Source organism: Podarcis bocagei (genome assembly GCF_964188305.1).
Source record: "Podarcis bocagei genome assembly, chromosome: 12".
Taxonomy (NCBI): Eukaryota; Metazoa; Chordata; class Lepidosauria; order Squamata; family Lacertidae; genus Podarcis; species Podarcis bocagei.
Window position 1 is genome coordinate 12,069,289 of NC_138137.1, and position 25,798 is coordinate 12,095,086.

The window sequence follows — 25,798 nt, forward strand, 5'->3', positions numbered from 1 at the left end:
AAGAGGGATCGGTGTGCACCGACCCCTCTCGCTCTCCAGGCTTCAGGCGGCTATCTGCAAGCCTTCGGAGCGCAGTGGGAACTCCTGCTGCACTCCGAAGGCTTGCGGATAGCTGCCTGAAGCCCCCGAAGTGCAGTGGGAGTTCCTGCTGTGCTCCGGGGGCTTCAGGCGGCTTCAGCGAAAGCAACACAAAGCCAAGGAGCGTGGGGGGAGCTCTCCCTCTGCGCTTTGGAGGCTTCATGTTGCTATTGCTATCGCTATCATTGCAAGGAGCCTGAATTTGCTGCATAAGACGCACACACATTTCCCCTTAATTTTTTTGGGGGGGAGTGCGACTTTTAGAGCAAAAAATACGGTAAATAATGAGACTATGCTTGTGTTCAATCACTAGGTCCTGTTTGCTTCCTCTTGCGATGAACAGCACTTCAAGAGCAACCTGGAGAAATAATATAGGCGCTGAAACCCAACTCCTGCTTAACAACAACAAAAAATGATGTTTTTTTTTTTAACACTGTAGCTTCCATGTGGATACATGTATATGCAGACACGCAACAGCAACATCTCTTCTCTCGGGACCTTAATTGAATCACATTTAGCAGCCTTCTCTTATCAAAAAAAGAAAACCAAAAATGAACCATGCACTTTTTTTTTTAAGTACAGCAAAATCAATGATTTGTTAGAAGCAATCGTTTTGGAAACGGTCTCGTGTTAATTCCTGAGCACACGATTGTGCAGAAGCTACACATGAAGCAACAGTATGGATGCTGCTCTGGAGAGACGTGAGAATGGCCCAATAATCGACATCCTGCAAACACGGCAGTTGTGCTGGACTTAATGAGGTTCCCTCACCAGACCCCTCATCATCGTCAGTCGCCGGTTCCTGCATCTCCTCTGGGGAAGCCTGAGAGCGACTTGGGGGATTCTCGCTGTCTGAAACAGTCCCTTGCGCTTGTGACCTCTCACCTGAGGTCTCGGTGTGATGCATCGACGGCGAGGTAGTTAGGCCCTTGTATGTAATGTCACCTGACTCGTCTTCTTCAAAATCGTTAAGGCAGTATACTTCGTCCTGGTCGAGGTCAAGAGTCCGGAAGCCCTTAGTGACAACCCCGGGCCGTGGGTCGAGGATGCCCCCAAGGTGAGGCTGCGCAAGCTGTTGCCAGTGGTGCAAAGTAGCAGAACCTTACGGGGAAACAAAACAACAGCAGAAAGTCAGGATATTTGGGGATTTCCCGTTGTGAACTAGGCTGCTTAAGGACATCGCCACATTAAATCTTCACTTGCTTCAAACTCCCCAAACTCAAACTTGTTCTGTAAGGTAATTATAACAATGGGAAAGTGCATATTAAGGTATTGCTTATGTACTTACTAAAAGAAAATAAAAAAAATACTAGTGGGTGAAGAAATGGTTTTTGCAAAAACCCTTGCCAAAAGGAGAGACTGTTGTCATTCAGGTATTTTCAACAAGATTAACGCTAACTGTGTGTGTGCGCCTATTTATGAAGGTCTATAACCTAAAAGGAAAAAAAAACTCCAGGTGCAAGGAATAAGGTGCATTCCTGATCTGTCAAAAGTTTTAGGGAGCAAACCTTGTACAGGGGCCTGTTTCTAGCAGTAACCCTGAGATTCAAGCAACACTATAGGACAGGAGTCACTATGAGATTACAGTGAACGCTCGGGTTGCGAACGTGATCTGTGTGGGAGACATGTTCGCAACCCACAGCACCCGCAACCCGCAGCGCCGTGTCTGCGCACGCGCGGGTTGCAATTTGGCGCTTCTGCACATACGCAAAGCGCAATTTAGTGTTTCTGCGCATTGCCAAGCCCCAAACCCCAGAAGTAACCCGTTCCAGTACTTCCGGGTTTCAGCGCGTCCATAACTGGAAAATGAGCAACCTGAAGCATCTGTAACCCGAGGTATGACTGTGTTTTACAGTGTCTTGTGCTAGAAATGTGCCCCTGAGGAATTATTTTTTCCTGAAATGCATTGGGCCTGAAATAAATAAACACCTAGAATTTGTTCTTTTTTTGCTTTCTGATTTGTTTGTTTGTTTGTTGCCACTTGATTTTGTGGTTGGCTTTTTGCCTTTAACCTAAAAGCAGCAATAAATAAATAGTAATATAACCTAGCAAAATAAAAATGGAACCAATATGAACATTTGTGGGGAAATGGCATACTAAAACCCATAATGGGAAATAGAAAGTATGAACATCAAGTATTTCTGGATTAGTTTGTGAAGATTGAAGGGTTGTGAAAAAAGCTGAGCAGTGTGCTATGAGAGGGTTCTAGAATTTAGCACTAGATGCTAAAAGGGGAACTGCTACACAGAATGGTGCAAAGTACATCAACTACAAATATCTTTTAAAAATCCACACCATAATATCATTTTCTACTTGCAAGACTACCAAACAAACTTTTTTTTTTGCACAGAAAATATGTTCCACTATACCTGTAGATTTGTCCTTGGATTGGAAAGATTTTGAGTGGGGGGGGGGGGGAATGTGCAATATAAAGAATATCAGTACAAGTACTTTATTTTCTACTAAGATTATAATTTCTAGTGTGGGGCCAAAATTCTGGTTAAGGAAAATGGGAAGATGACTGCTGTGTAGCCTCACATTAGGAAAAGGCTGAAACCCCTGTATTATATGAAACTCTGCAGATTCTACTAAAATTGGCCTCAGAAAAGATAATAAATTTGGTGATATTACTAGAAAAAATGAAAGGGTGGCCACATGAGCCAAATGCAGCTGTTTTGAGTCAGTATAATGCTAAATACTTTAGACTATGGGTAAAGTCTCCAGATGCTGTTGGACTACAACTCCCATCATTACTAACCACTGGTCATGCTGGCTGGGACTGATGGGAGATGAAGTCCATTAACACTGGAGAGCCAGAGATTCCAAAGCCCTTCTTTAGATACATTCACAGTGCAATCTTATGCACTTTTACATGGAAGCAAGGCCAGCCAAGGTCAATGTGGCTTACTTCCAAGTAATCATGGTTGGGTGGCAGTCTTAGTTATTTCGATTTTTAAGAAGGAAGGGGAAAGATTGCTACTTTTTTGCATTTGTCCAGAATAAGGATGCCTATATAGGTCTAAATAAATAAATAAACTCAGGTGATTCTGTGCGCCCAAGGGGAAATTTGGGCTTTGTGTTTCAAATGTCTTTTGAAAGTTTCAAAAGCAGTGTGGGACATAGCATGCATATCTGCCATTCAAAAGACGGGGAACCTTAAGAATTTTACTGGGCTTCCTCAAGCCATTGGCCATGTAATAAGAGACATTTACCCGCTCTTTAATACACAGATTTTGCTGCAGAAGGCAAAGAGATAAAAATTACCTTAGTATCAAAAACAAAACCCCAATGAAACAAGCCATACAATTCCAGTGTGCTCCTGCAACTTTGAAAACCATCTAATCTCTGCTGGCAATCAGTTTGAGCCCTTAATCTATATACTTCTATATAATCTATATAATCTATATGCTTCTTATATAAGACAGTTCTTCGCTATTATTATGTCTCCCTAAAAAGGAACAAAACTCTTTCCTTTGAAATGAAAAACTGGAAATACAGAATGAAGGTTGCAATCCTATACACACTCACCTGGGAGCATGTCCCAATGAACTTAATGGGGCTTGCTCTGCAGTAGATGTGGATAGGATTGTAATGCTAGGTTTTTATTAATCAACATCAGTTTGAGGGTTTGGCAATCATAGCAGACAATCACAGCAGATCAATCCACTGGATAGAGACAGCAAAGCGCAGGATTGCATGTGAGGCTGCAGGTGCCATGAATGAACTCCCCTGATCCTTATGCTCATCGCCTGGGCAATTTGCTGCTCCTACGATACATTATAAGGAAGTCAAAGAAGGTCATTTGGCAGAGAGCGACACACAGGAGGAAGGGAAGGCAGAACAGAATTCCTAACCATCCTTGTGCTTCATTATTAAGATCTTCAAAGCAGGGCCCCTCTTTCCGAGCACAACATATCACAGAAAATTCAGAAAGGGAAATGCAGTTTAGAACAGACTATGATAGACAAAATCCATCTAGATTCCTCATGTGTTTATTTGATTAGGTATCTACTTGGGCTGGGGGGGGGAAGATTAACAAAAATTAACAAATCAACTAAGAGGGCACTGGAAAACCACAATGGATCTTTTATTATGTCTTCCATTCAAAGCCGCATGGGCAGCAACCTGACAGCAGAACTTTGGCTTTCAGGTGACCATCTCAACTTAGCAAAACGACTCAAGCGCATGATGACCCAAGCTTACATAATCCCATGTTCAAACATATACATGAGTGACGGATACTTTCTTTATGTTTCGGATGCTTTAATGGAGACTCTACTTTCTTCAGCATTGCTCGTAAAGGACCAGGAGTGTCATCGCAAAGATCACTAATGGCTATGGAACTTAAGCTGTCATATTTGACACCAGAGTTATGGCATCAGCTGGCAAACACTGCTAAAGCAAGGGCAACATTATTCCCTTACTCTTGCAGGCATTGTTGTACAATTTTTTTAGATGGTATAATATGAGTTTCGGAGAGTTGGAGGGGCCCATAAGCAGTTTCCCAAGCACGTCATTCTCATTCAAGTGTCAGTCCAGTTTTTTGTTTCGAGACAGTGAGACAATAGTGGAGGGAAAAAAATCAGAGTTCCATGCAGAACGTTCACTTGAACAGGAATTGCACCAAGAGAAACTTGGCGTTTTCCCACGTATGGGGCTGTGGCAACTGAGAGCCTAATATTTATTCAGTGTCTATAAATATACAACCCCGTTTCATAATTTATAAATAAATATTTGAATAAGTATACAATGATCACTGGACTGATAGGTACCTTTCTACTGACTTCATTATATAGTGCCTGCAGTTAAGTAATATTATAAAAAAAAATTATGCATGGCTTTTGGAGATGATGGTGGGAGGGAGGAAGCATGTTTAAAAGACAATATTAAAAATGTTAAAATAATGAAAACTTCTCTCACAGAATCATAGTTGGAAGAGACCCTTAGGGTCATCTAGTCCAATCCTCTACAATGCAGGAATATGCAGTGGTCCCTGACAGGAATTTTTACCTATAATAGAAATGGAACTAAATAATCCACTACCACTAATAAAAAATTTTAAAAAACAAAAACACCCCTCACTGAATTTGTTTTTGTTTGCTGCTGTAAGTATTTCCTTAAGAAACTGACAGGAGTGAAAAGTAAAAAAAAGAAACTCTGTGCAAAGTGTAATGAATTGCAGTTGGGTGAGAAAAGGTCCTTGTTTCTTCCAAATTACTTTCCCTTCTTCTCTTGCAAATTTCAATATCATTTCCTCCCAAAATAAATGTTTTTTTTTAAATTATAAGGGCTCGATTCACTCCTCAACAATGAATGCATGGTAAATATTTTTTAAATGTGAAAGATGGCCAGTAATATGAATGATCTATACAAGAAGAAGAAGAAGAAAAGGTTCAATACACAAAGGGGGGTGGAAATAAAGTGAAAAATCAAGAGAGACAGAGAAAATGGAGACTGAAAGTTTATTGAAGAAGAAAGCAGAGAGATAAGTGGATGACAGAAACCTATTACAATGATAAGAACCAGTAAAATGAAGGTTGGTTGTCTGGAAAGATTTAAGAATTTTATGTGGGCATCTTAAGAAAGCTACAGAGGGTATTTCTTTCTTGACTTATTTGAGCTGCAAGCACATGCTACTTTTATGCACACACACAAAAATTATTTTCTCACATAAAAATGAAACATAGTAACATGTTCTATGTTGTCAGACTGGTCAAAATAAGATTGATATTGCTATCGACCTGAAATAGCTTATGTATTAAAAAATGAAAACAAGTAATGAGCAGCTTTACTTAAGTTAGAAACCCCATGACTGTAATTCAAATACACAACTAAGCATTTCTGTGCGACCTTCAATTAAGTGGGACTTAAATTTATACCGGACTGCAATATAAACATCTCTCAGTGCCTTGAATTGAAAGAATACTGACATCCTAGTCCTGAGTTCAGCCTGACAAACGCTGTGAGGTTCGTTTGTAACAGCCACTCTGAAGGCAGCAAAACAACTCGGATACAGTGGTACCTTGGTTCTCAAACGCTGAAAACCCGGAAGTAAGTGTTCCAGTTTTTTAATGTTTTTTCAGAAGCCGAACATCCAAAGGGGTTGTCGGCTATTGTTTCCAGGGCGCCTGCACCAATCAGAGTTTTTGAACATTTCGGAAGTCAAATGGACTTCCGGAGCGGATTAAGTCTGGTGCTTTGGTTTTTGCTATTTATTTTGCATTTTTGTTTTTGAGGCTTTTTCGGTTCATTTGCTTTTGTGACTGTGTGGAACCCAGTTCAGCTACTTACTGATTGATTGATTGTGTGACTGCAGAAATGGATAAAAGCCCCCCATTCAAACAAGGACTATCATCAGTGCACGTAAGGGAAAAAAATCATTTTAATTTTTATCATCTACAATACTGTCTTGCTTATTTTATAGTACAGTACATTGATTATTGCTGTCATTTTATGGATCAATGGTCTTGTTAGATAGTAAAATTCATGTTAAACTGTTGTTTTAGGGGTTGTTTTTAAAAGTCCAGAAGGGCTTAATCTGTTTTGAATTACTTTCTATGGGAAAGGAATGCTTTGGTTTTGGAAGGGACTTCTGGAACAGATTAAGTTTGAGAACCAAGGTGCCACCGTGCAAGTGATTTGGAACTGTTGCCTAGACACCTACTGGTAGGACAGCCGTAGCAAGTAATTGAGTAGCTTGCACAGAATGTAAAGAAAAGAAATGGTCTTCTACAAGTTGCAGTTTAATGAATCACCACACGTCTCTACAGGTCTTCTCCATATCAGTGCTACTTCCCCCACTCTGCAGTGTTCTACAAATATGTGAATGAAACTAGAAATTCAAATGCCATTTACTGAACTATAAAAATATACCACTGAAATATCTTAGAGTGTACACAACACACTTACTCCAGAGATTGCTTACTCAAAAGCAACAAAATCTTTTTCTCAGAAGAGTTTAAACAAGCAACGTGGATGGCTGTCTCTAAAGTAAAATGAGTATGTGTTACAAAGATTTCCCGCTTCCTGCTGATGGAGAAGAGACCATAGAAAGTCACTAAGGAGAACAGATAAAGGCCTAGGCGCTTTGTTATCACCTTCTAAGGGCTTCACAATCTGAAGCTTCTCTGGGAGGTAAGAGCGACTGCTGATGGACATTCCTGAATAGCCAGTAAATTCGGAAAACCTGGAGTGAGTTCCCAACGACATGATACTCTCCGTTGGAGTGATGGAGCCACTGCGGAGTTCACCCTTCTCGGCCAGTTCCCTCAGCTTCCTTTCCTGCTCTTCTTCAAAGAACCTCCTCTCGGACAGGTAGTTCTCCCTCCGAAGAGACAGCCTTCGAAGGGCCGTTTCCAGGTCGCTAGAGCCAGGGGTTCCTGGGGTTCCAGGTTTTTTGTTCTTTTCTTCATTTCTAAAACAAGGACAAAACACACTTAAATTTACACTTACAGATAGGTAGCCGTGTTGGTCTGCCATAGTCAAAATAAAAAAATTCCTTCCAGTAGCACCTTAAAGACCAACTAAGTTAGTTCTTGGTATGAGCTTTCGTGTGCATGAAGAAGTGTGCATGCACACGAAAGCTCATACTAAGAACTAACTTAGTTGGTCTTTAAGGTGCTACTGGAAGGAATTTTTTTATTTAAATTTACACTGTGTGTACAAGCAACAGGAAGGGGGGGGGAGACACCCAAAATGCCAATATTTGAAATGCCATCAAAACTGCTCTGAGCTCTCCGTAGCCAATTAACTGCTTCACCAGCAGAATATAGTAGTCTAGATTTGAAAATATAAATGGCAGGCCTAGGAATGTGCGAGGTTGACATCTTCATAGAGCTATGCGCTGTATTTAGCAATGTGTTTCTCAAATTCTTTTTAGCATCTCTTATTGTCTGCTTGCATTTTTTTTTTTTTTTTGTTCTCTAAAATTGTCATCAGAATTTCAATTTTGCAGCTATGTAAGCTAAACACACACACAATATGGATATAAATATAGATCTCCATGTATGCGAAAGGTAGGTCAGGCATTTCCTAGCATAGAAAATCATTTGGGGGATTGCACACATTTCAAAGTAACCAAATCAAGTTGTAGTTGGGGCTCAGTGTGGATGATGGGCAGATAATTAGAGGAGGAAAGCCTCACAGTTACAAAAAAGTCAAGAATGACAAACCCCAAAAATGATTTAAACAATTCTCTTACTAGCAGGACAATGTGTCAATAACAGGAACCAGTTAACAGCAATTGTTAAAGGAAATATAGTCATTAACACAAACATGATTTGCCTGAACCATACCACACTGGTGTTAAATTAGTGAACATTAGTTTGCAAATTTTAAGGTGTCCAGTAATTTAAGACAACCCAATATAGTTCATTTGTCCTGTGTTAGGAGGCTGCAGCACAATAATATATGAAAATCAGGTTTCTTCTGAATATCTCACTCATATAGCAATATTGATCCTTCTTACAATGTTAGGCTAGCAATATTGAGTATCCTCATAATGTATGGCTAGTATAGCATCCAACATATAGCACAAGTCACTGAACAGAAGAAAAGAATTAGGAAGTTCTTGTTCTGGAGATACAGCTAAACTCTAAGTATACATTACTGACCCAGAGTCAGTAGAGTCAGTTTCTAGGATGATGCTATTAGTCTTGTTGTCTATCACAAAATTGGAAATGTCTCCTCCATAGAAGCTGGATCGTGGTGTGCTGACACAGCTAGAAATGACCGAGTTCATTGCTGAAGACTGGTTAGACCCAGGGATGTTCATTGGAGAGGGAGTTAGAGATCTCTGCTTTACCACTTGGTTGATGTTTCGCACGGCATCAAAGACTCTCTTGTGATGGCTGACAAAAGACACAAGCAGTTAGTAACCAGCAAAATAAAACCCACTGCAGAGAAATTGTCTGCGGGGACATCATAGTATATTAAGCTCAGCTTTTGTAAGAGAAAAACATGGTCTCAGAGATTAGCTTTGTGATTATGATCAAGAGTGAACAAAATCGGACAAATGGTTAAAAGTCGTTCTACAGAAAGGGGAAGAGCTGTAAAATACTAAAGTTTCCCCAAAGAATACTTCCCATTTTCCAGATCACTTACTAAATGACCCTGTTCTCTTGAAACTTGGCCAAGACTGTACCCCAGGATGAAACGGGGAATAATTATTGGGCTCAAATGCTTACATGCTCCCCACCAACTATCCTGAGAGAAAGCAATTAACTGAACCAGAAGATCCTGTATTGATCCTGGGATCTCTCTTACCCTGCAGCATAGCTCTGGTTAGAAAAGCAGGTTTTGAACAGCCAGGGAGATCCTCTATGGAAATAAAATGTGGGATCTCCTATACTCGTTGCATTCTCCCTGTAGCAATAGTAACATGCAGTGGTGGTTTGGGGTTTCTTGTTTGGTTTTTAAGATAAAAAATGCCCACAAAATGCGCTTGTGCATAAAACGATACAGCAGTAGGCGGTAGGCAGCTTGGTCAACTATTGCCAGCAATGAGGAAATCAAGCATTTTCTTGTGACTTCAGGATAAAGCAGATGTTCTAGTTGCCACATCACAATTTTAAATGGCTGGCAGCACATGATGAGCATTTATATGAACTTCATATAACCAGCACCACGTGGTGAGCTACTTGCATACTGCAGCTTTGCCACATGGATCAGGAAATTTCTTCTAAGCTATCATAGATATTTTAGGGACCATTCCAGTAATCTGATCCTGTGGTCAAACACTATGGATACCACCACACAGCTGCCTCTGCATGCCAGCCAAAGCATATGCAGTGGTCCTGAGCTACTTCAATGTTGTATGAATAAGCACATTTTTCATATCCTGCCTTTGCTCCAGGGACCTCAAGGAAGTACACAATGGACTCCCAGCAGTTTCCCATCCAAATACCGATCTGACTTACACCTGTATAGCTGCAGCTATACATCATGTCTCTTGAGATAATGCTACTATAAAGTTGTCTAGTGTGTCCACATATACAAGCTTAAGCACTCTGACACTTAGCAGCCATGTTTCGCTATTTCTGAGTACCACTTTCTCACTTGTGCAGAATAAATATAGGAAGTTTTTAATTATTTCCTCCTCACTATTTAGCTTGCAGTTTGAATTTTCATCTGTGTTAAGAAGACGGATAACCAAAATAGTGATTTGACACTATTCGAGGTGCAAATAACATGTTTATTTTTCCAATTTTAACTATAATGCTTCTGAAAAAACATTTTATTTAACTTCCCCCAAAGCCCCAAAGTTCTTTAAAAATTGGCCTTTAAAATATCCTTAAGCTTTCTTCTCAATTGCTTTCCTCTCCAACAGAGAGGGGACCATTTCTAAGTAATGAGTTCAGGTCTACCTTCCTTGCTAGAAAGAAATGAGATGGCATTCTTAATTTGGGATTGCATAAAAATGTTTGATTTCTACTTTTCTTAGTAAAATATCACAATGCATCAGTCATACGTTAAGTCAGGGCTGTCAGGATCATCCAGATGCAGTTCTTTTCGCATTGACCCTTCAATTTCTGCTGCCAAGGAATCCTGTTAAGACAATTTTAAATGGTGTTACAGCATGTCATTAACATGTACGTCTATTTTCGTAGTATGCAGTGATGCTGATATACTCATAGCTGTCAACTTACAGATTTGAAAAGGGACCAGTTGCCTCAAAAATTAGGGATCAGCAGCCAAAATAAGGGATTTTCCAGGCACAGGTAAGTTCAACTTCTGAGCCCCTCCGAGCCAAAGGCAGAAAGCCCAGCCAGCAGCCAAACGAAGCCCCCAGCCTCAAGGAAAACCACCGTCACCTCTCCGCTGGCAAGCGCTGAGCAAAGGCGAGTCCCCAGGCAACGCGGCCGATTTGATCAGCACAAGGCATGCAAGGTCCACCCCCCAGTCATTCTTAAGACTCCTTATTGGGTGAGCAACGCAGCCAAGCAACAGAGTTGGAGCCTCCCTCCTCCCTGGCTGGCAGGGAGGGAGGGAGGGGAGCTGCTTCCTTTGAAACCCGGGAAATTTAAGGGACATCATCAATAAGGGACAGCAGCGGGACATGGCGCTGGGATAAGGGACTGTCCCGCCAAATAAGGGACGCTTGACAGCTATGGATATACTTGGGGCTTCTTTTACGGTAACAGAAAGGAACCATTTAGCTAGTCTTCCCCTATGAATAGCTCCAGCCATTGCTTGCATTTCACTATATCACCAATACTGCAATTATTTCCAAAGTGGGTTTAGTAGCACCCACAACCTCAGACCCTTCCTCTGTTTAAGGGAAGATTCAAGGCAATGATCCAGATTCTCCTCTCAATATGTACTGAAATTAGTTTTGGGATCTATTTCCTAATGCTAATCAAACTTGCGCCACTGCTGGCATGAGATGCGTTTCTCAGAAATGATTTTATAAGGCTTATTACCATGGGGAAAAGGCCTAAGGAGTGGTAACGGCGTGATATGGCATTTGGCATCGTTTTGTTCCGAAGGTTCTTCAGCTCTTCCTGCGCCTCATGAAGCATCTCCATACACTCTGCATACTTGTCTTCCAGCTCTCGTAACTGCAATGCACACAGAATGGAAATTATCTCCAGGAACCTTGGGCTATCTAAAAGCTACAGAAAACTATGCAAATGAGGAGGGGAGGACACTTTTAAATAAATAATAAAAAGCTAAATATTTATGAATTGTACGTTCCACATGTACGTTTAGTTCTGTCTGTATGTATTTTAATGATGGTCCAAGCAATTTGCCATTGAAGAGACTACGATTCCGTTGAGCTCTAGAATAACTGAATAACTGATGCAAATTGCATAGAATCATCATTGTCTTGCAAAACTTATTAGATAAAAAGCTCCGCAAGGCCCAAAAGAGCCATCACTTCATCATGGAGACTGCACAGGTTTTTTTCGGTCTTGCAGACAAATTTTAAAGCTGTCTGTGTGACAATGAAAGACTAGCGCCTTACTTTTAAATGAAAAAACAGAAAACGCAAGAAATCAGATTCTGTCCTTACATACACGCACTTGGTTTGGAACTTTCCTAGGGCCACATTTTCAAAGAGCAAAGTCCAAGGATTGAACAGTTAGAAGAATATACAGCTTGATGCTGCGCAAGGTTAAGTGTACTGAAAGACCACTGACATCTCTGGGCTTAAGCATGCTCACATCTGCACAGAATTGGGCTACAAGCTATCCTCTTTTACTTACAACTCTTACAACAAAGAATTACATACATATTTTTTTGGAAGTAAATCCCAATGTGTTCACTGCAATTTACTCCCATGTATATAGGATCACAAAGGACACGGATGGCGCTGTGGGTTAAACCACAGAGCCTAGAACTTGCCGATCAGAAGGTCGGCGGTTCAAATCCCCACAACAGGGTGAGCTCCCGTTGCTCGGTCCCTGCTCCTGCCAACCTAGCAGTTCAAAAGCACATCAAAGCGCAAGTAGATAAATAGTTAACACTCCAGCGGGAAGGTAAACGGCATTTCTGTGCACTGCTCTGGTTTGCCAGAAGCAGCTTAGTCATGCTGGCCACATGACCCAGAAGCTGTATGCCGGCTCCCTTGGCCAATAAAGCGAGATGAGCGCCACAACCCCAGAGTCGGTCATGACTGGACCTAACGGTCAGGGGTCCCTTTACCTTTTATATAGGATCACAGCCTTAGTGTTTCTTTTGTTTTGCAAATCCATTTATCCTGGAGATTATGATCTGTGATCCTTACTTAATTCACAGCACAGAAGGCTCAGCCGTCAGAGGCCTGTCTGAGGGTAGGCCTAATCTTAAAAGGTATAGGCTTGCACCAAGGAAATAGTCCATTGCCAAGTCTACTTCTATGCTCAGTTTCTTATCCAAAATGCCATTAAGCTTTCCAAGGACCAAAAAACCTCCCTGCATATATCAAAGAATAGGTTTTTTGATTTCAGATGATTACTATATTTAAGGTTTTAAGCAATTTCATTCCTATAGGTCTGAAATGACACTGTGTAGACCCAAGGAAACTGAATTCAAAAGCTATCACAAATATGCTCATCTCTTATTCAAATTACTGTATTTTTTGCTCTATAAGACTCACTTTTTCCCTCCTAAAAAGTAAGGGGAAATGTGTGTACGTCTTATGGAGCGAATGCAGGCTGCGCAGCTATCCCAGAAGCCAGAACAGCAAGAGGGATTGCTGCTTTCACTGCACAGCAATCCCTCCTGCTGTTCTGGCTTCTGAGATTCAGAATATTTTTTATCTTGTTTTCCTCCTCCAAAAACTAGGTGTGTCTTGTGGTCTGGTGCGTCTTATAGAATGAAAAATATGGTATTCTTCTGCCATGAGACCAAATGCAACGAGGCTACAACATTTCAAGGCTACTGATATCAACTGAACTGAAAGCATCTCCCTGCTCCATAACCACATGACTATTAGAGAGGCACACTCACTTCTGCTGTGAGCTGCCTTTGGGCATCTTTAGCGGCTCCCAGATGTTGGACGAGTTCTTCATTTTCCACCGTACACTGAAAAAAGACAAACATCACAACAGATTAGCCACCCCATGCTTTCTCTTCCTTTAAAAATATTTTAACAGGCATTGGAACAGAAGAGGCTCATCAGAAAGGTGGCACTACATTAGCTATTTTGCTTGTTACTTTAATGAACCTTACAGCTTTTGCCTTTTTCTGCAAATCCACTATCTGAGAGAGAAGGTGAGTGATTTCCTCCTGCTGTCGGGCAGCGTCGTCAGTTTTCTTGGCCAACTCTTCAGAGATACTTGCAATCTGGATGTTTGCATCTCCTTAAATAATTAAGAAACAATTGTAAGAATGAGCTGGCATGGAAAAATATTTGGCATCGCAATTGCTTGCTAAATCAATATAAACAAGGTACTACTATAAGCTAAGAGGGACGCGGGTGGCGCTGTGGGTTAAACCACAGAGCCTAGGGCTTGCCGATCAGAAGGTCGGCGGTTCGAATCCCCACGACGGGGTGAGCTCCCGTTGCTCGGTCCCTGCTGCTGCCAACCTAGCAGTTCGAAAGCACGTCAAAGTGCAAGTAGATAAATAGGTACCGCTCTGTCGGGAAGGTAAACGGTGTTTCCGTGTGCTGCTCTGGTTCGCCAGAAGCGGCTTAGTCATGCTGGCCACATGACCCGGAAGCTGTACGCTGGCTCCCTCGGCCAATAAAGCGAGATGAGCGCCGCAACCCCAGAGTCGGCCATGACTGGACCTAATGGTCAGGGGTCCCTTTACCTTTACCTTTACTATAAGCTATCGTTGAACAGAGAGGCAGAGAAAGAGAACATGCAATCTGGCATTAGGAAGGTTTTTCCAACTGCTGCAGAGCTACATAGAAAATGCCATTGCCATAAATATTGTTGAAGTGTTACTGCAGTTGCAGGGTGGGTTTTCTCAATATACAAGCAGTGTAAGGGAACAGGGACAAAACAGTTCTGAAACCAAGTGTTGTAGGTGCATTAGTTCTCAACCCAAGTGCTGGGGCTGCTGATAACTTAAAGCAACACACACCAACTCCCTTGCATTGCACACAAAAATGGCACAAACTCCAAAAGAAAACCCTTGTATCAGAACATCCTGATTATTCTGTCAAAAAGCAGGGAAAGAAGAAAACGTACTGAGCTCCTTTACACAGTCGTTGACAAGCTGTTGTTCTTTCTCTTCAAAAGAAATGGTTTCGGTCTGCAGCTGGCAAGCCTGTATTGTTTAAAAAATAATAATCCAAAATTAGCATTGTGTTAACTTCTTGCTGGATCTAGCCTTGTAAAAAGGGGAGAAACTTTCAACAGCAGACCACAATTCCAGGACATCAGCAAACACAGCCTTTCTCAACCTTGGGTCCCTAAATGTAGCCAGCATGGCCAGTGGTCAGGGATGATGGGAATTGTAGTTCAAAAATGCCTGGAGATTGAGAAAGGCTAAGCAAGCAATTAATAGTCTCCCACATCCCTCTTGTGACTATGTGGAACAATGACTAGTCACAACCACTAGGTGTCATCATTGATTTTTGATATAGCGTGTTCTCCTTCATGGAGAGCACGTGTTGCGGTGGGGGCCGCCAGGACACTCCAAAGTTGGGGGCGGGCTAACTGATCGTTGGCCACTGATGCGATTGGGGCTTCCCTTGTTGTTGGGAAGAAATTAATGTTGCCATTTATTGATTGACAGCCAGAAATGCTAAAACTCCTTGCACGAGGCTAGGGCTTCCTCTGCTTTGGTTGGTTGAGGGGCATGGATTGGCTGTGCCTGCCCCTCTAATGCTGCTGCTGCAAGGGATTCCGTTAAAGGAATTGGGGGCTAACTATTGCTTGTCCACTCTGTCAAGGGGGCTCGGGCCATAGCAATGAGCTCCTGGTTGCATTTGGGGTGAGGGCAGATTCCCTGCTCCGCGTAACCCCCAAGTGTATTCCCCCATTCTGACTTTCGCATTGTGCGGAATGTCAGTCTGTCCCCCATGGTGGGGGCAGATAGTCGCAACCAATGCCTAAGCAACCACTCACAAATTTGTATTTTAATAAAGTTGTGGCCAAAATTATGCCAAAAACCTTAAACAAAAAATTCTGTGTGATGTGTGAGTTATTGGGGTGGACCTGGGGACCTCGACACGCAAATACATAGGCAAAGCTTAAAAGATTAACATCAAATTTAATGGCTGGAAAACATATTAAGGGGAAGAGTTAAATGTTCACTATTAAAAACACACCCCAAACACAACACACACAAAAAGATTCAATAGAAACACAAGTCTGTAACATACTTTGGTAAATAAAGCTCAAGGGAGGTTTGTACTTGTAACTTCCAGCCTGATAAATAGCTTCTTAACATTTACGGTGCTAATCTTGGGAGCAATGCTTAGTTAAGAAGCTATCGCCATCTTGACTTTTTCAGCATGACTATCAAATGAGTGTCCCTACTTATATCAGATGCTGTGCATTACAACCAGCCTCTAAACACTAGGCTAATCCACAATGTTGCAAAGTGCTCATTCCGGCTCTCACAGTGGGGAAACTGTTTTCAAAACTTTGCATGAACAGGAAAACTCTTTCCTGGCCATGAAATGAACAGTAATCTTGATATACTAAGGGGAATTCCAAAGGGGAGCAGGCTAGGTCCATAACACACACTGAAATAGTCTCAATTTCCACTGGTGCAGGATCTATTTGCCTTGTGTCTTTAGGTTTATGGAAATGTAGGCCTTCAGACACTGAGCAAATCACCCTTAAGCTAGTGTACACAAACAGATGGGGTGGCAAAGCCATTTGTAGATTCAGTATGGGTGGCAAGTTTTTTTTTTGGGGGGGGGAGAACCCTGTCAGGACAATATATCTATTCTGTGCTCCTTCTTCTCCTCACTGGTCTCCACTCCCCGACCCCCAGTTGCTCATAGTCAGTGATAGTTATTCCTCATTCTTGCCATGATTGCCATTGGGGTCACTTGTTCTCTCCCGAGTGATGATCACAGCCAGGAAGAAAAGGAGCACCAGAACCAGCGGATAAGCCAGCAGATCCCTTCATCTCACCCTCATGGTTAGTTGCCCAGTGAGAGAGCAAGAGTGAGTGGAAGCAGCACAGAAGATAAGCTACTCGCTTCTTTTGTCCTCTCCTTTTGGGTCCATTGAGGCAGAGAAAGAGAAGGTAGGTGCCAATAGCAGGATGGTGGAGCAAAGAGTCAGGGGCCTTGATGGAGCTAACCCAAAGCCAGCACTGCTTGGACTGTAATGCTTGCAAGGGGAGCTCCAAACATGTAACCATCACCACTATCTGTAGCCTGCAGTCAAGGAACGATCTTGCCACCTCACTTACTGTTGGTGTCAGGCTTCATAAACACCAAACATTTAAAGCACACCCCACCCCCAGGAATCCTGGGAACTGAGCTATAATTCTCAACACCCTTAAACTACAGTTCCCATGACTCTTTGAAGGAACATGCTTTAAATCTACGCCTTAGACAAGGGTCAATACTGTCACACAGTATTTGCAAACATTCATAGGGAAGCAGGGTGGGGTGGAGAGAATAATCTATAGATTACACAGAATTTATGGAGTGAAAGCTTACTAATCAATCAGTCCTGATTCCCATGGAAAAAGAAGCAAACTTATGGTAGGTAAAATACTGGGATATGTTTTACCTCTGATCTAAGCACAACGTTCTCCTCTTCAAGGTCCTTAAGTTTCTTTTGAAGGGAATCTAAATGAAAATAGTTCTGGACAGATGAAGACGACTCATTCCTCTTCAACCTGGTAAGAGGCCCATTAGACACGTTTATTTTTGCTCCCTTTTGTTTGCAGTTTTGCAGCGGAGCTGCACAGCAAAAGTTCCAACACCCAGAGCCAAATGAGATCTAGCATTTTCATAGGTTGTCAGAGAGTTAAAAATAAAGAAAGAAATGAAGTCATTGTGTTTATTCCGCCCATTTCTAACGGAGAACCTTTAGCTGCAAACTGGGGGGGGGGGGTCGGACTTTAGCTCTCTGAAGGAGATGGTTTGCAAAAAGTAATCTTATGATTCCATGACTGCTACAACACATTAAATAATAAAAAGCTGCAGCAGCGGAGGCACACAAAAAGGGAAAGTGGCAAGCAGGGGTTGTAATGTACTGTTAACCGCCTATGAAACGAGACTTTGGCTTTTCGTTGCTCAAGAACAGATTTGAACTGCTGATCAGTCTTTGTTAACATGCTGTTGTGTTGCTGAACAAAATTCTTCAAAAGGACAGGATTTGGTTCAAAACTTTGTCCCTGTTGGATATAGCAAAAGTGACATATTACTGAACTAAGGAAGAACTTCCCTGTCAGGGAGGTAGACTGGTTATCCCATTTCTTAACTGGTGTGAGCCTGCTATGAATATCAGGTTCTGAATTGGATCTTGTAGCTCAGCACTGGACTTCTATATTGCTGCACAGATCAGTTGGGTCTACTGTCAGTCAATGGAAGCCCAAAACATCTAATGCTGGTAACCAAACTGTGTGTATGCTGTATTTTTGCACTATTTACCAGAAAGGTCCAAATGGAGGACACTACAGAATGAACCCAAAAGGAGACTAGTAAAACCACAGCTGAGTACTGTTGGTAACACCTACTCATGATCAAGAGTACTCAGTGGTGAGATAATACAGACACGACTTGACCGTTTGGTCCTTTCATTGGGAGCTGAGGCTCACCTGCAGCCTGGATGCAAAACCCATGTGGTGATGCCAGATGCTGAATACAAAAATCATGTGGCTATGCCAGATGGGGCAGAAGGATGCAAAATGGACAGTATAGCATGACCTATGTTTCCTGGCCCAAACTTACGGAGTTGAACAGATGGATTCCGGCTCGCTCTCTTCAGCAGCACTGGTGTAAAACTGAAGCAGCTCATCTTTCATGGACAGCTCATGACGTAACTGAGAAACCTGAACAAATGAAGGGGGGAGGGAAATCTGTCATACATTTGTTTTCAAGCTCATCTTGGATAGCAAAACTGCGTGTTGGGCTTTGTGTGGTTCTGCTAGCCAAGGGATCTACTTCAAACAGGACATAGGAAGATTCCCTCTGTTGGAAGAAAAACACAGATCAAGAATTCCAGTGCCTGCTACGATTAAAGGAGGGTTACTTCTCTGTATCTTTTTCATTTCAAAAGTTGCAAATTCATCACTATTTTATTATAAGTGTTGTTAATTAAATAGTAGGACACCAATGGAGAACTCTGAAACCTGGTAGTGAATCAAACAAGAGGACCACTTCAAGCAAGATATAACAAAACACCATTCCTAGATAGACACAATCTAAGACTGTAAGTTGGAATCCTTCCCCATTTTTGGAAGGGAAATGAACTATAACAGCCTTGTTTGTTTCTCTCTCCATTGTTCTTCTCAATTTCCTCTTTTTGTTTTGGAAGCAGGAGTTCCATTTCCTGTGACCTGGTTCACATGCAACACTAAGCCAAGCCATGGTTTAGTGTGGATGCACAGGCTACTTTATTCCTCCCTCAATCCTGTTGCTGCTGAGATCTAAGTCATGGTTTGGCTTAATGCGTCATCTGAACCTGGGCTTGTGGTTTTTCTTGCTCCAGAGAAACCATAAGCTGTAACCAAGGTTTGTTCTAAAGCAAGACAAACCACAAGTCTGGGTTCAGATGACACAGTAAGTCAAACTGTGGCTTAGCTCACAGCAGAAGGACAAGAGAAGGAGTAAAATGACCATGATAGTCACTCAACAAGCACACACACTTGTTGACTCAATGAACAAGTCAAAATTTGATATGGATGAACTTCTTAGCTTAATTTATTTTCCTGAGCTAACCCAAAAACTGAAATGCATTTAAAATTTAAAACCAGAAATAATTTTATCACTTAAAATGCACTCAGGTAGAAGACTCCTTGTTCACAAATTAAATCTGAACATCCAAGAAAAAGGATAATGCTAAAGATTATATCTCCACATACTCTTGCCTGTTAAATAACTTGGCATGTCATCAACAAAATGCTTTTGTTCCAATTTAATAACACAATGACAAATCAGGAAGAAGACAGATCCTAAGCCGTTACGTGCAGATATGAAAGCTGTGAACTAAATTTATTTCATGGTTAAAGGTAAAGAGTAAAGGGACCCCTGACCATTAGGTCCAGTCGCGGATGACTCTGGAGTTGCGGAGCTCATATCACTTTATTGGCCGAGGGAGCCGGCGTCCAGCTTCCGGGTCATGTGGCCAGCCTGACTAAACCACTTCTGGCAAACCAGAGCAGTGCATGGAAATGCTGTTTACCTTCCCGACGGAGTAGTACCTATTTATCTAATTGCACTTTGATGTGCTTTTGAACTGCTAGGTTGGCAGGAGCAGGGACCAAGCAATGGAAGCTCACCCCATCGCAGGCATTTGAACCGCTGACCTTCTGATCGGCAAGCCCTAGGCTCTGAGGTTTAACCCACAGTGTCACCTGCTGGTGCTTGAACTGATAATACTCAAGGATGGGCAGAATGCTTTTTTGTTTTGTTTTGTTATGTATTCACAAAAGGGTATTGCCGAGAATAGATGAAACTTTTAGCCATTAAAGCAAGACAACAGACATCAGAATCATATGGTCTCCTCTATACTAAACCAGAATGAGAATTTATTTAATAGAAGCTCCTAGATCATATTTCCAAAGGAGACAGGATCTGGTTCCATAGACTAATGATACCCCTCAGCTAGATACTTAAATACTGGAACATAGCAAAGACCAGCAGTATTTGCTAAGATGATACATTTGCTTTTGCTATTAGAATGAGCATTTCTTCTCACAAAGTCAATTTACAGACAAAAATAATCCATTGCAATCCACAACTCAGAGACTATGTCTGAAGCAGTGAAATGTTGACTCCAGTGCACTCACCTCGTTTTCTTTAGTGCCTTACACTGCGTCTGAGTCTCTGTTTTCATAATTTAGTACTACTGGAAAGAGTTGCATAGGGTAGAAGTTAGTAGCAATTATTTGAAGTTGGGAAAGGGGAAAGGCTTTGTCCTTGAGACAGAAGGAAAATCAGATTTAAGTAGGTTGTAAGGGAACACAGAAAAGCATGATGCCACAGGATGAAAAGGAAAGTTAGGTTTTTAAAAACTAAGCAAAAGGAAGTAGAGGGAAAAGTCAGGTAACTGCACTTCTGGCAAAACACCTGCCCCATGGGGATTAAGATGCCTAGCCAAGGACATTTCTAGCCTTGAATCAGAAAATTCAGTCAAATTAGAAAATTCAGCAAGCTGAGCATGGGAAGGCAACCTTTACTTATAAGCCCAGTTGATATACTACACTAAAGCATGACTGATTTCTAAAAACATTTTTATACACACACACACACACACACACACACACACACACACACGTATATATACTGCCATTCAGCCTATATCAGCCCAAGGCAGTATAATAAAACACAATCTTCATACAGGAGAGAGGTGGGCAGAGAGGGAGTTAATAGTAAAACCACTGTAAAAAACAAAAGTAAAAACCAGCTAGCAAAATTTAGAGTACAGTAGAACTCGTTACAAGCCTGGTGAAATACAAAATTTTGATTGCCCACCTAAAAGCCCTCCACAAGGAGTCTGCCAAAGGAAAAAATGTTCCACAGTCATGGTGTTGCCACTAAGAAGGCCTATGTGTATGCCTTGGGTACAAGCCTGAAAGAGCCAGAGTCAAGCGTTGGACTTATGTGTTTTCCCTCCCAATCTTCCTCTCCTACTGCGAAAAGGAGAACCATACTGTACCGCTCAACCCCCTCTGATTTAAATGGGACATCCTGGAATCATAGAAGCCATCCGGGCTTCTGCTTGGATCCCAGAACTTTCTGCCTTTTGGTCCTGTGCTCTGGCGCAAGCCAGCTGACACATGCCAGAGTGCTGGACCACAAAGTGCTCATTTTGGGTTGAGCACTCGGTGCAGGGGGGGTATCAGCTGAGATATTTGAGATATTGAGAGTGGTTCATATTTAGATACCTGGAGCTCCAATATCATCCTCATCAGTTTGTTTGTTTTTTAAATCCCATGGCAACTAGAAATCACCATATTCAATTACTGAACTGAATAAGTTGATGTGAAGCAACATACTGTATGTCCTGTTAACTGAAGCGCCAATATTACATAAAACGATCAATTGAGTTCACCATTACATTTACGGATTCACCTATTAAAATTCTCCCTCTTTCTCTCAGATTCTTTTTGTGCAATCACATGTGCAGATTAATTCATTATGTCTCCCTCACATGTTCTGAGACACGTGATCCTAACACCAATCTTCACATTCTAAAACAAAATGCTGTAAAATAGCAAAGTAGACTTTTGCAATTCCTAAAAGAGTGGCAGTAGTCTTTGGTATTCTATTTTCTTAGCACATTTTTCCTTGCAGCAACAAAGTCTCTTTATAATGCTTTTGGATGTGGTCCACAATTCAATGCAAGTGTCAATCCCAAGGTGAATGGATATAAATGATACCTCATTCTAAACTATTGCAACATCTTTTGGGCAAGCAATCCCGCTGATAGCACATGAATATATGATGCTTCTGCGATACACAAAGCCAGAACAGTAGGTTGTGTCAATCAGGAACAAAGAAAATTTGTGTGATTATGAAAAACCCATTCTTAATTACGCCGTGTGATGAAATATTTGATTTGAAAAGCAAAGTGTTAAGAGTTTTTTTCTTTTAAGAAAAAAACCCTAGGGACAGCTGTAAATTAACAGCAATATATAATTGCAAACACAGTCCAAACAATGTTTTAAAGAGATGGCGGAAAGTACAAATGCATGTTAGGCAAGACTTAGTTCAACAAAACAAGTAGCCAGCAGAGACCTCTCTAGATTACACTGATGGAAACTGTAAATTAGGATGCAAAAGACCGGTGAAGAATAGGCCAAGGTTAGAATCATCACAACAAATCTTGTCCGAGAGCAGCACATGAAGAGGATTTTGCTTTCCAGCTATACTTTAGTATACTTGCTTTTCCTGTTCAGTAGAACATGTGGATAATGAAGGAGGAAAAGGCCTGATACTACAGGAAATTGGGATTGCAGTAGCAAAGACTCCAAAGAACACAGGTAGGAATGGGGGAGCAGGTGACCAAGCAACAGTCAACATCCGTAAGGTGTCAGGGTACCTTGAGAGGCGAAGGGGTGGGGAAAGGAAAGAGAGAAACAAGGAGAGTGCTGGAGTCCTGGAAAAGTGTCACAGGTGAGGGAAGCAGCAGACGTGTGGGGTGAAAGAAGGATCTAGAAGGCCAAGAAGCTCAGGGCTCTGCTTTAATATGCTGCCTAAGTTTGAAGCCCATATAGTGCAATAATAATAATAATAATAATAATAATAATAATAATAATAATAATAATAATAATTTTATTTTTTGTACTCTACCCATCTGACGTGGCTTCCAATAAAAGCATAATAAAACATATGGAACTGACAAGGAAGAAATGGCAAGATACAAGGGCAAATAAAACCAAACAGGTTGGGCTTGGGGCAGTGGTGGGATGAAGTTTACTGAACTAGAAACATGTCAGTATTAGGCCCATGTGGATGCCCTCACCTCTTCCCTGATGTGTTCTACTTGTTCTTCAAGGAGTTCATTTCTCTCAGTCAGAGTCTTATTCTTCTTTAACAAGGACTGGCCAATCCGAGCAGCTAATTCTAAATCCCGCTCTTTCTGTAAAAAATAAAAGGGACAAAAAACCACAAAGGGTCTCAATTATTGGCTCATTTAGAAAATGACTACTTTCTGAAAGCACATGTACGTTCAATCAGTGTTCTAGGTAAGACGAGAAAGTCTGCTTTTCAAAACGAAGAAACACATAATTTGTGCTTATTTCCTTTTCTTTGTACTGCAGAGGAAACACCCACATCATCTGGGAGACCTGCTGTGTACAGTATTTCAACTATGCATAGGAAAGTACAGCCCAAAGTTCAAGTGTGAGAAAATTAACGAAATCCAGATCTTACTCCTTTATTTGAAAACTGTCAGCGAGGGTGCAAGTATAAGTGGCGTACATTTTGCAAAGCACTGCGCAGGGAACTTGAGGATATTGCTACTTAACAATGCTTAGTATTTATATACAAAAATAAAGGCAGCCATGCTGGCCTGCAAGAAAAATTCTAATTATGTCAACAAGCCTGATGAAGAGTTCTAGAGAACTCAAAAATTTGCACGGAATGTTGTAACATATACAGGTATTGCCCTAATATGAATGTTAGTATACAAGCAGCATTCTTTCTAAGTGGTCAGAGTGTGTCATCTACTCAGGGCAGGTATCCCCAAACTCAGCCCTCCAGCTGTTTTAGGACTACAATTCCCATCATGCCTGACCACTGGTCCTGTTAGCTAGGGATGATGGGAGTTGTAATCCGAAACAGGTTGGAGGGCCCAGTTTGGGGATGCCTGACTCAGGGTTTCCCAAACTTGGGTCTCCAGCTGTTTCCGGACTACAACTCCCATCATCCCTAACCACTAGTCCTACTAGCTAGGGATGGTGGGAGTTGTAGTCCAAAAAGAGCTGGAGAGGCGGTAATACTTACCAGTGCCCTGTGAAATAGGCTGGTAATCATCCCAGCACCATAGGTGTAGAATTGAGGCTAAGAGATAATGAATAACACCTATCCAGTTAAATCCTGTGGGAGTGGAATACAATACAGTGACTAAATGCAACAAGAAGAAAATGATCATGCCAAGGAGACTGAACAACCTGGAAGAACTGTGGTAAAATGGAAGGCATGCCAGCATCTGGGGGTGGAGGCTTTGCAGCAATTACCATGTAAGAAGCCGTATAACTGTTGCTGTGTTTTGCTATGTAAGATAAGCAGCACTGTTGCTAGTCTGCCCTTCCTACAGCGCTTGCTCTTGCCACTGTTCCTTCACCTTGGACTTAAAGATGGGGGAGATATCACTGGATGGAACCTTTGCATATTGTAAAGGTGGGCTGTCATCCTGGCACAGACGACGATGGTAATAGTAATTTTCGAAACGCCACTCAATCAGCTTTATAGTTCCATATTTCAACCTCCCCGCTAGATTGATATACACTGAAGTCTCCCATGGTTTCAATACTGATGGCAGCAGGGTATTACCAATTTCCATTCGGTCTCAGTGAAATAAATGCCACGTTTGCTGTTGCAAACATTCCACCTAGTTGCTTTACTTGGTGTTAATATACTTCCCTACCCAATTCACTGAAGACCCTCTGGCATCACCCAATACATGACACCGGGGGAGCAATCATGGCCAGCAAGGGTGCAAGGAGCAGCAGAGTTCTGCTGTCCCCTACATATATAAATGCAATGGGTGAAAAAGGCTCAATTAACAAGGCTGAAAGTAATAGTTTCTGAAGATGACACACATTCCCCAAGGCACATATTGCTACTATTATTCAATGATAAGATGGCATACTTGCCTCTTCAAGAAGACGTGTAACAGCATCAATGTCATTGTATGTTTTAGTCATCTGGCCCACTCTTTCAGCACATAAAACTGGAAGAAAAAAGAAAGGGGGGGGAATCAGTTTTTGTCCACTGTATTAAAAAGCGGTGCTTGATATAAACATAAAAGACGGGGGGAATTTAATGTTTCATCAAATAATCACTGTATCACTTAGCATAAGTACCTGCAGCCTGATTCTACACATGCTCACCAAGTGTGTTCAGTGAGGACCGGTCGCAAGCGTGCATAGAATTGCTGTCGTTTGCTTCCAAAAATATTTAAAGGGCTCTGAAATTAAGATAACAACTCCCTTCTATCCAGCTGAACGTAGTGCTTGCAATATAAATGAGGTCAACATGTGACTCCTTACAGAATTTTGTTTTCTAAAGTCTACAGCTTGGATCCTAAGATATGTTAACTTAAAGAAGTTCATGGAAGGAATACTGACAGGGGGCTGTTTGGGAGAGGAAATTCACTCAAAATTTGGCATGTCATTTTTTCTTTGTTTGTCTTCAGCAGTCCCCACCCTCCATCAAATATTGTTCAGGAGGACTTCCCCCACCCCTTTCTGGAGAAGCTTGGGGCGGGGAGGGGGACACAGTGTTGCATCAATGAGGAGCAAATGTGAAGCTTTCCTTTCATAAGCTTCCTTAAATTAACATCTTAGGATCCAAGCTGGCGAGTTTATGTATATAATGCTATAGATTTAAAGGTGCCAGAATTTAATTAAGGTTTGGGGGCTTCAAAGTTAATTTGCTTGGGGGAAACAGCCAGACCCAAGTGTGTATTTAAGGTAGTAAGGG

The 25,798-nt window shown here is 41.7% G+C and overlaps 1 protein-coding gene across 15 annotated transcripts in view; it reads right to left on the bottom strand.

The window, feature by feature from the left end:
* Positions 1-25,798, bottom strand: part of TRAK1 (trafficking kinesin protein 1) — a 142,273-nt gene that overhangs the window by 18,104 nt on the left and 98,371 nt on the right. For 8 of the 15 annotated variants that reach the window (XM_081164412.1, XM_081164416.1, XM_081164415.1 and 5 more), the window contains 12 exons: positions 24,970-25,046; positions 23,115-23,231; positions 18,377-18,477; positions 17,211-17,319; positions 14,700-14,778; positions 13,732-13,862; positions 13,510-13,584; positions 11,499-11,636; positions 10,547-10,623; positions 8,691-8,927; positions 7,176-7,492; positions 850-1,179 (listed from right to left, as the gene is read on the bottom strand). In XM_081164412.1, the coding sequence (XP_081020538.1) occupies positions 850-1,179; positions 7,176-7,492; positions 8,691-8,927; positions 10,547-10,623; positions 11,499-11,636; positions 13,510-13,584; positions 13,732-13,862; positions 14,700-14,778; positions 17,211-17,319; positions 18,377-18,477; positions 23,115-23,231; positions 24,970-25,020 (1,762 nt within the window). In that variant the 5' untranslated portion in view covers positions 25,021-25,046. The remainder of the gene's footprint in view (positions 1-849; positions 1,180-7,175; positions 7,493-8,690; positions 8,928-10,546; positions 10,624-11,498; positions 11,637-13,509; positions 13,585-13,731; positions 13,863-14,699; positions 14,779-17,210; positions 17,320-18,376; positions 18,478-23,114; positions 23,232-24,969; positions 25,047-25,798) is intronic. The other 7 variants (XM_081164405.1, XM_081164418.1, XM_081164417.1 and 4 more) reach the window with 1 other exon arrangement.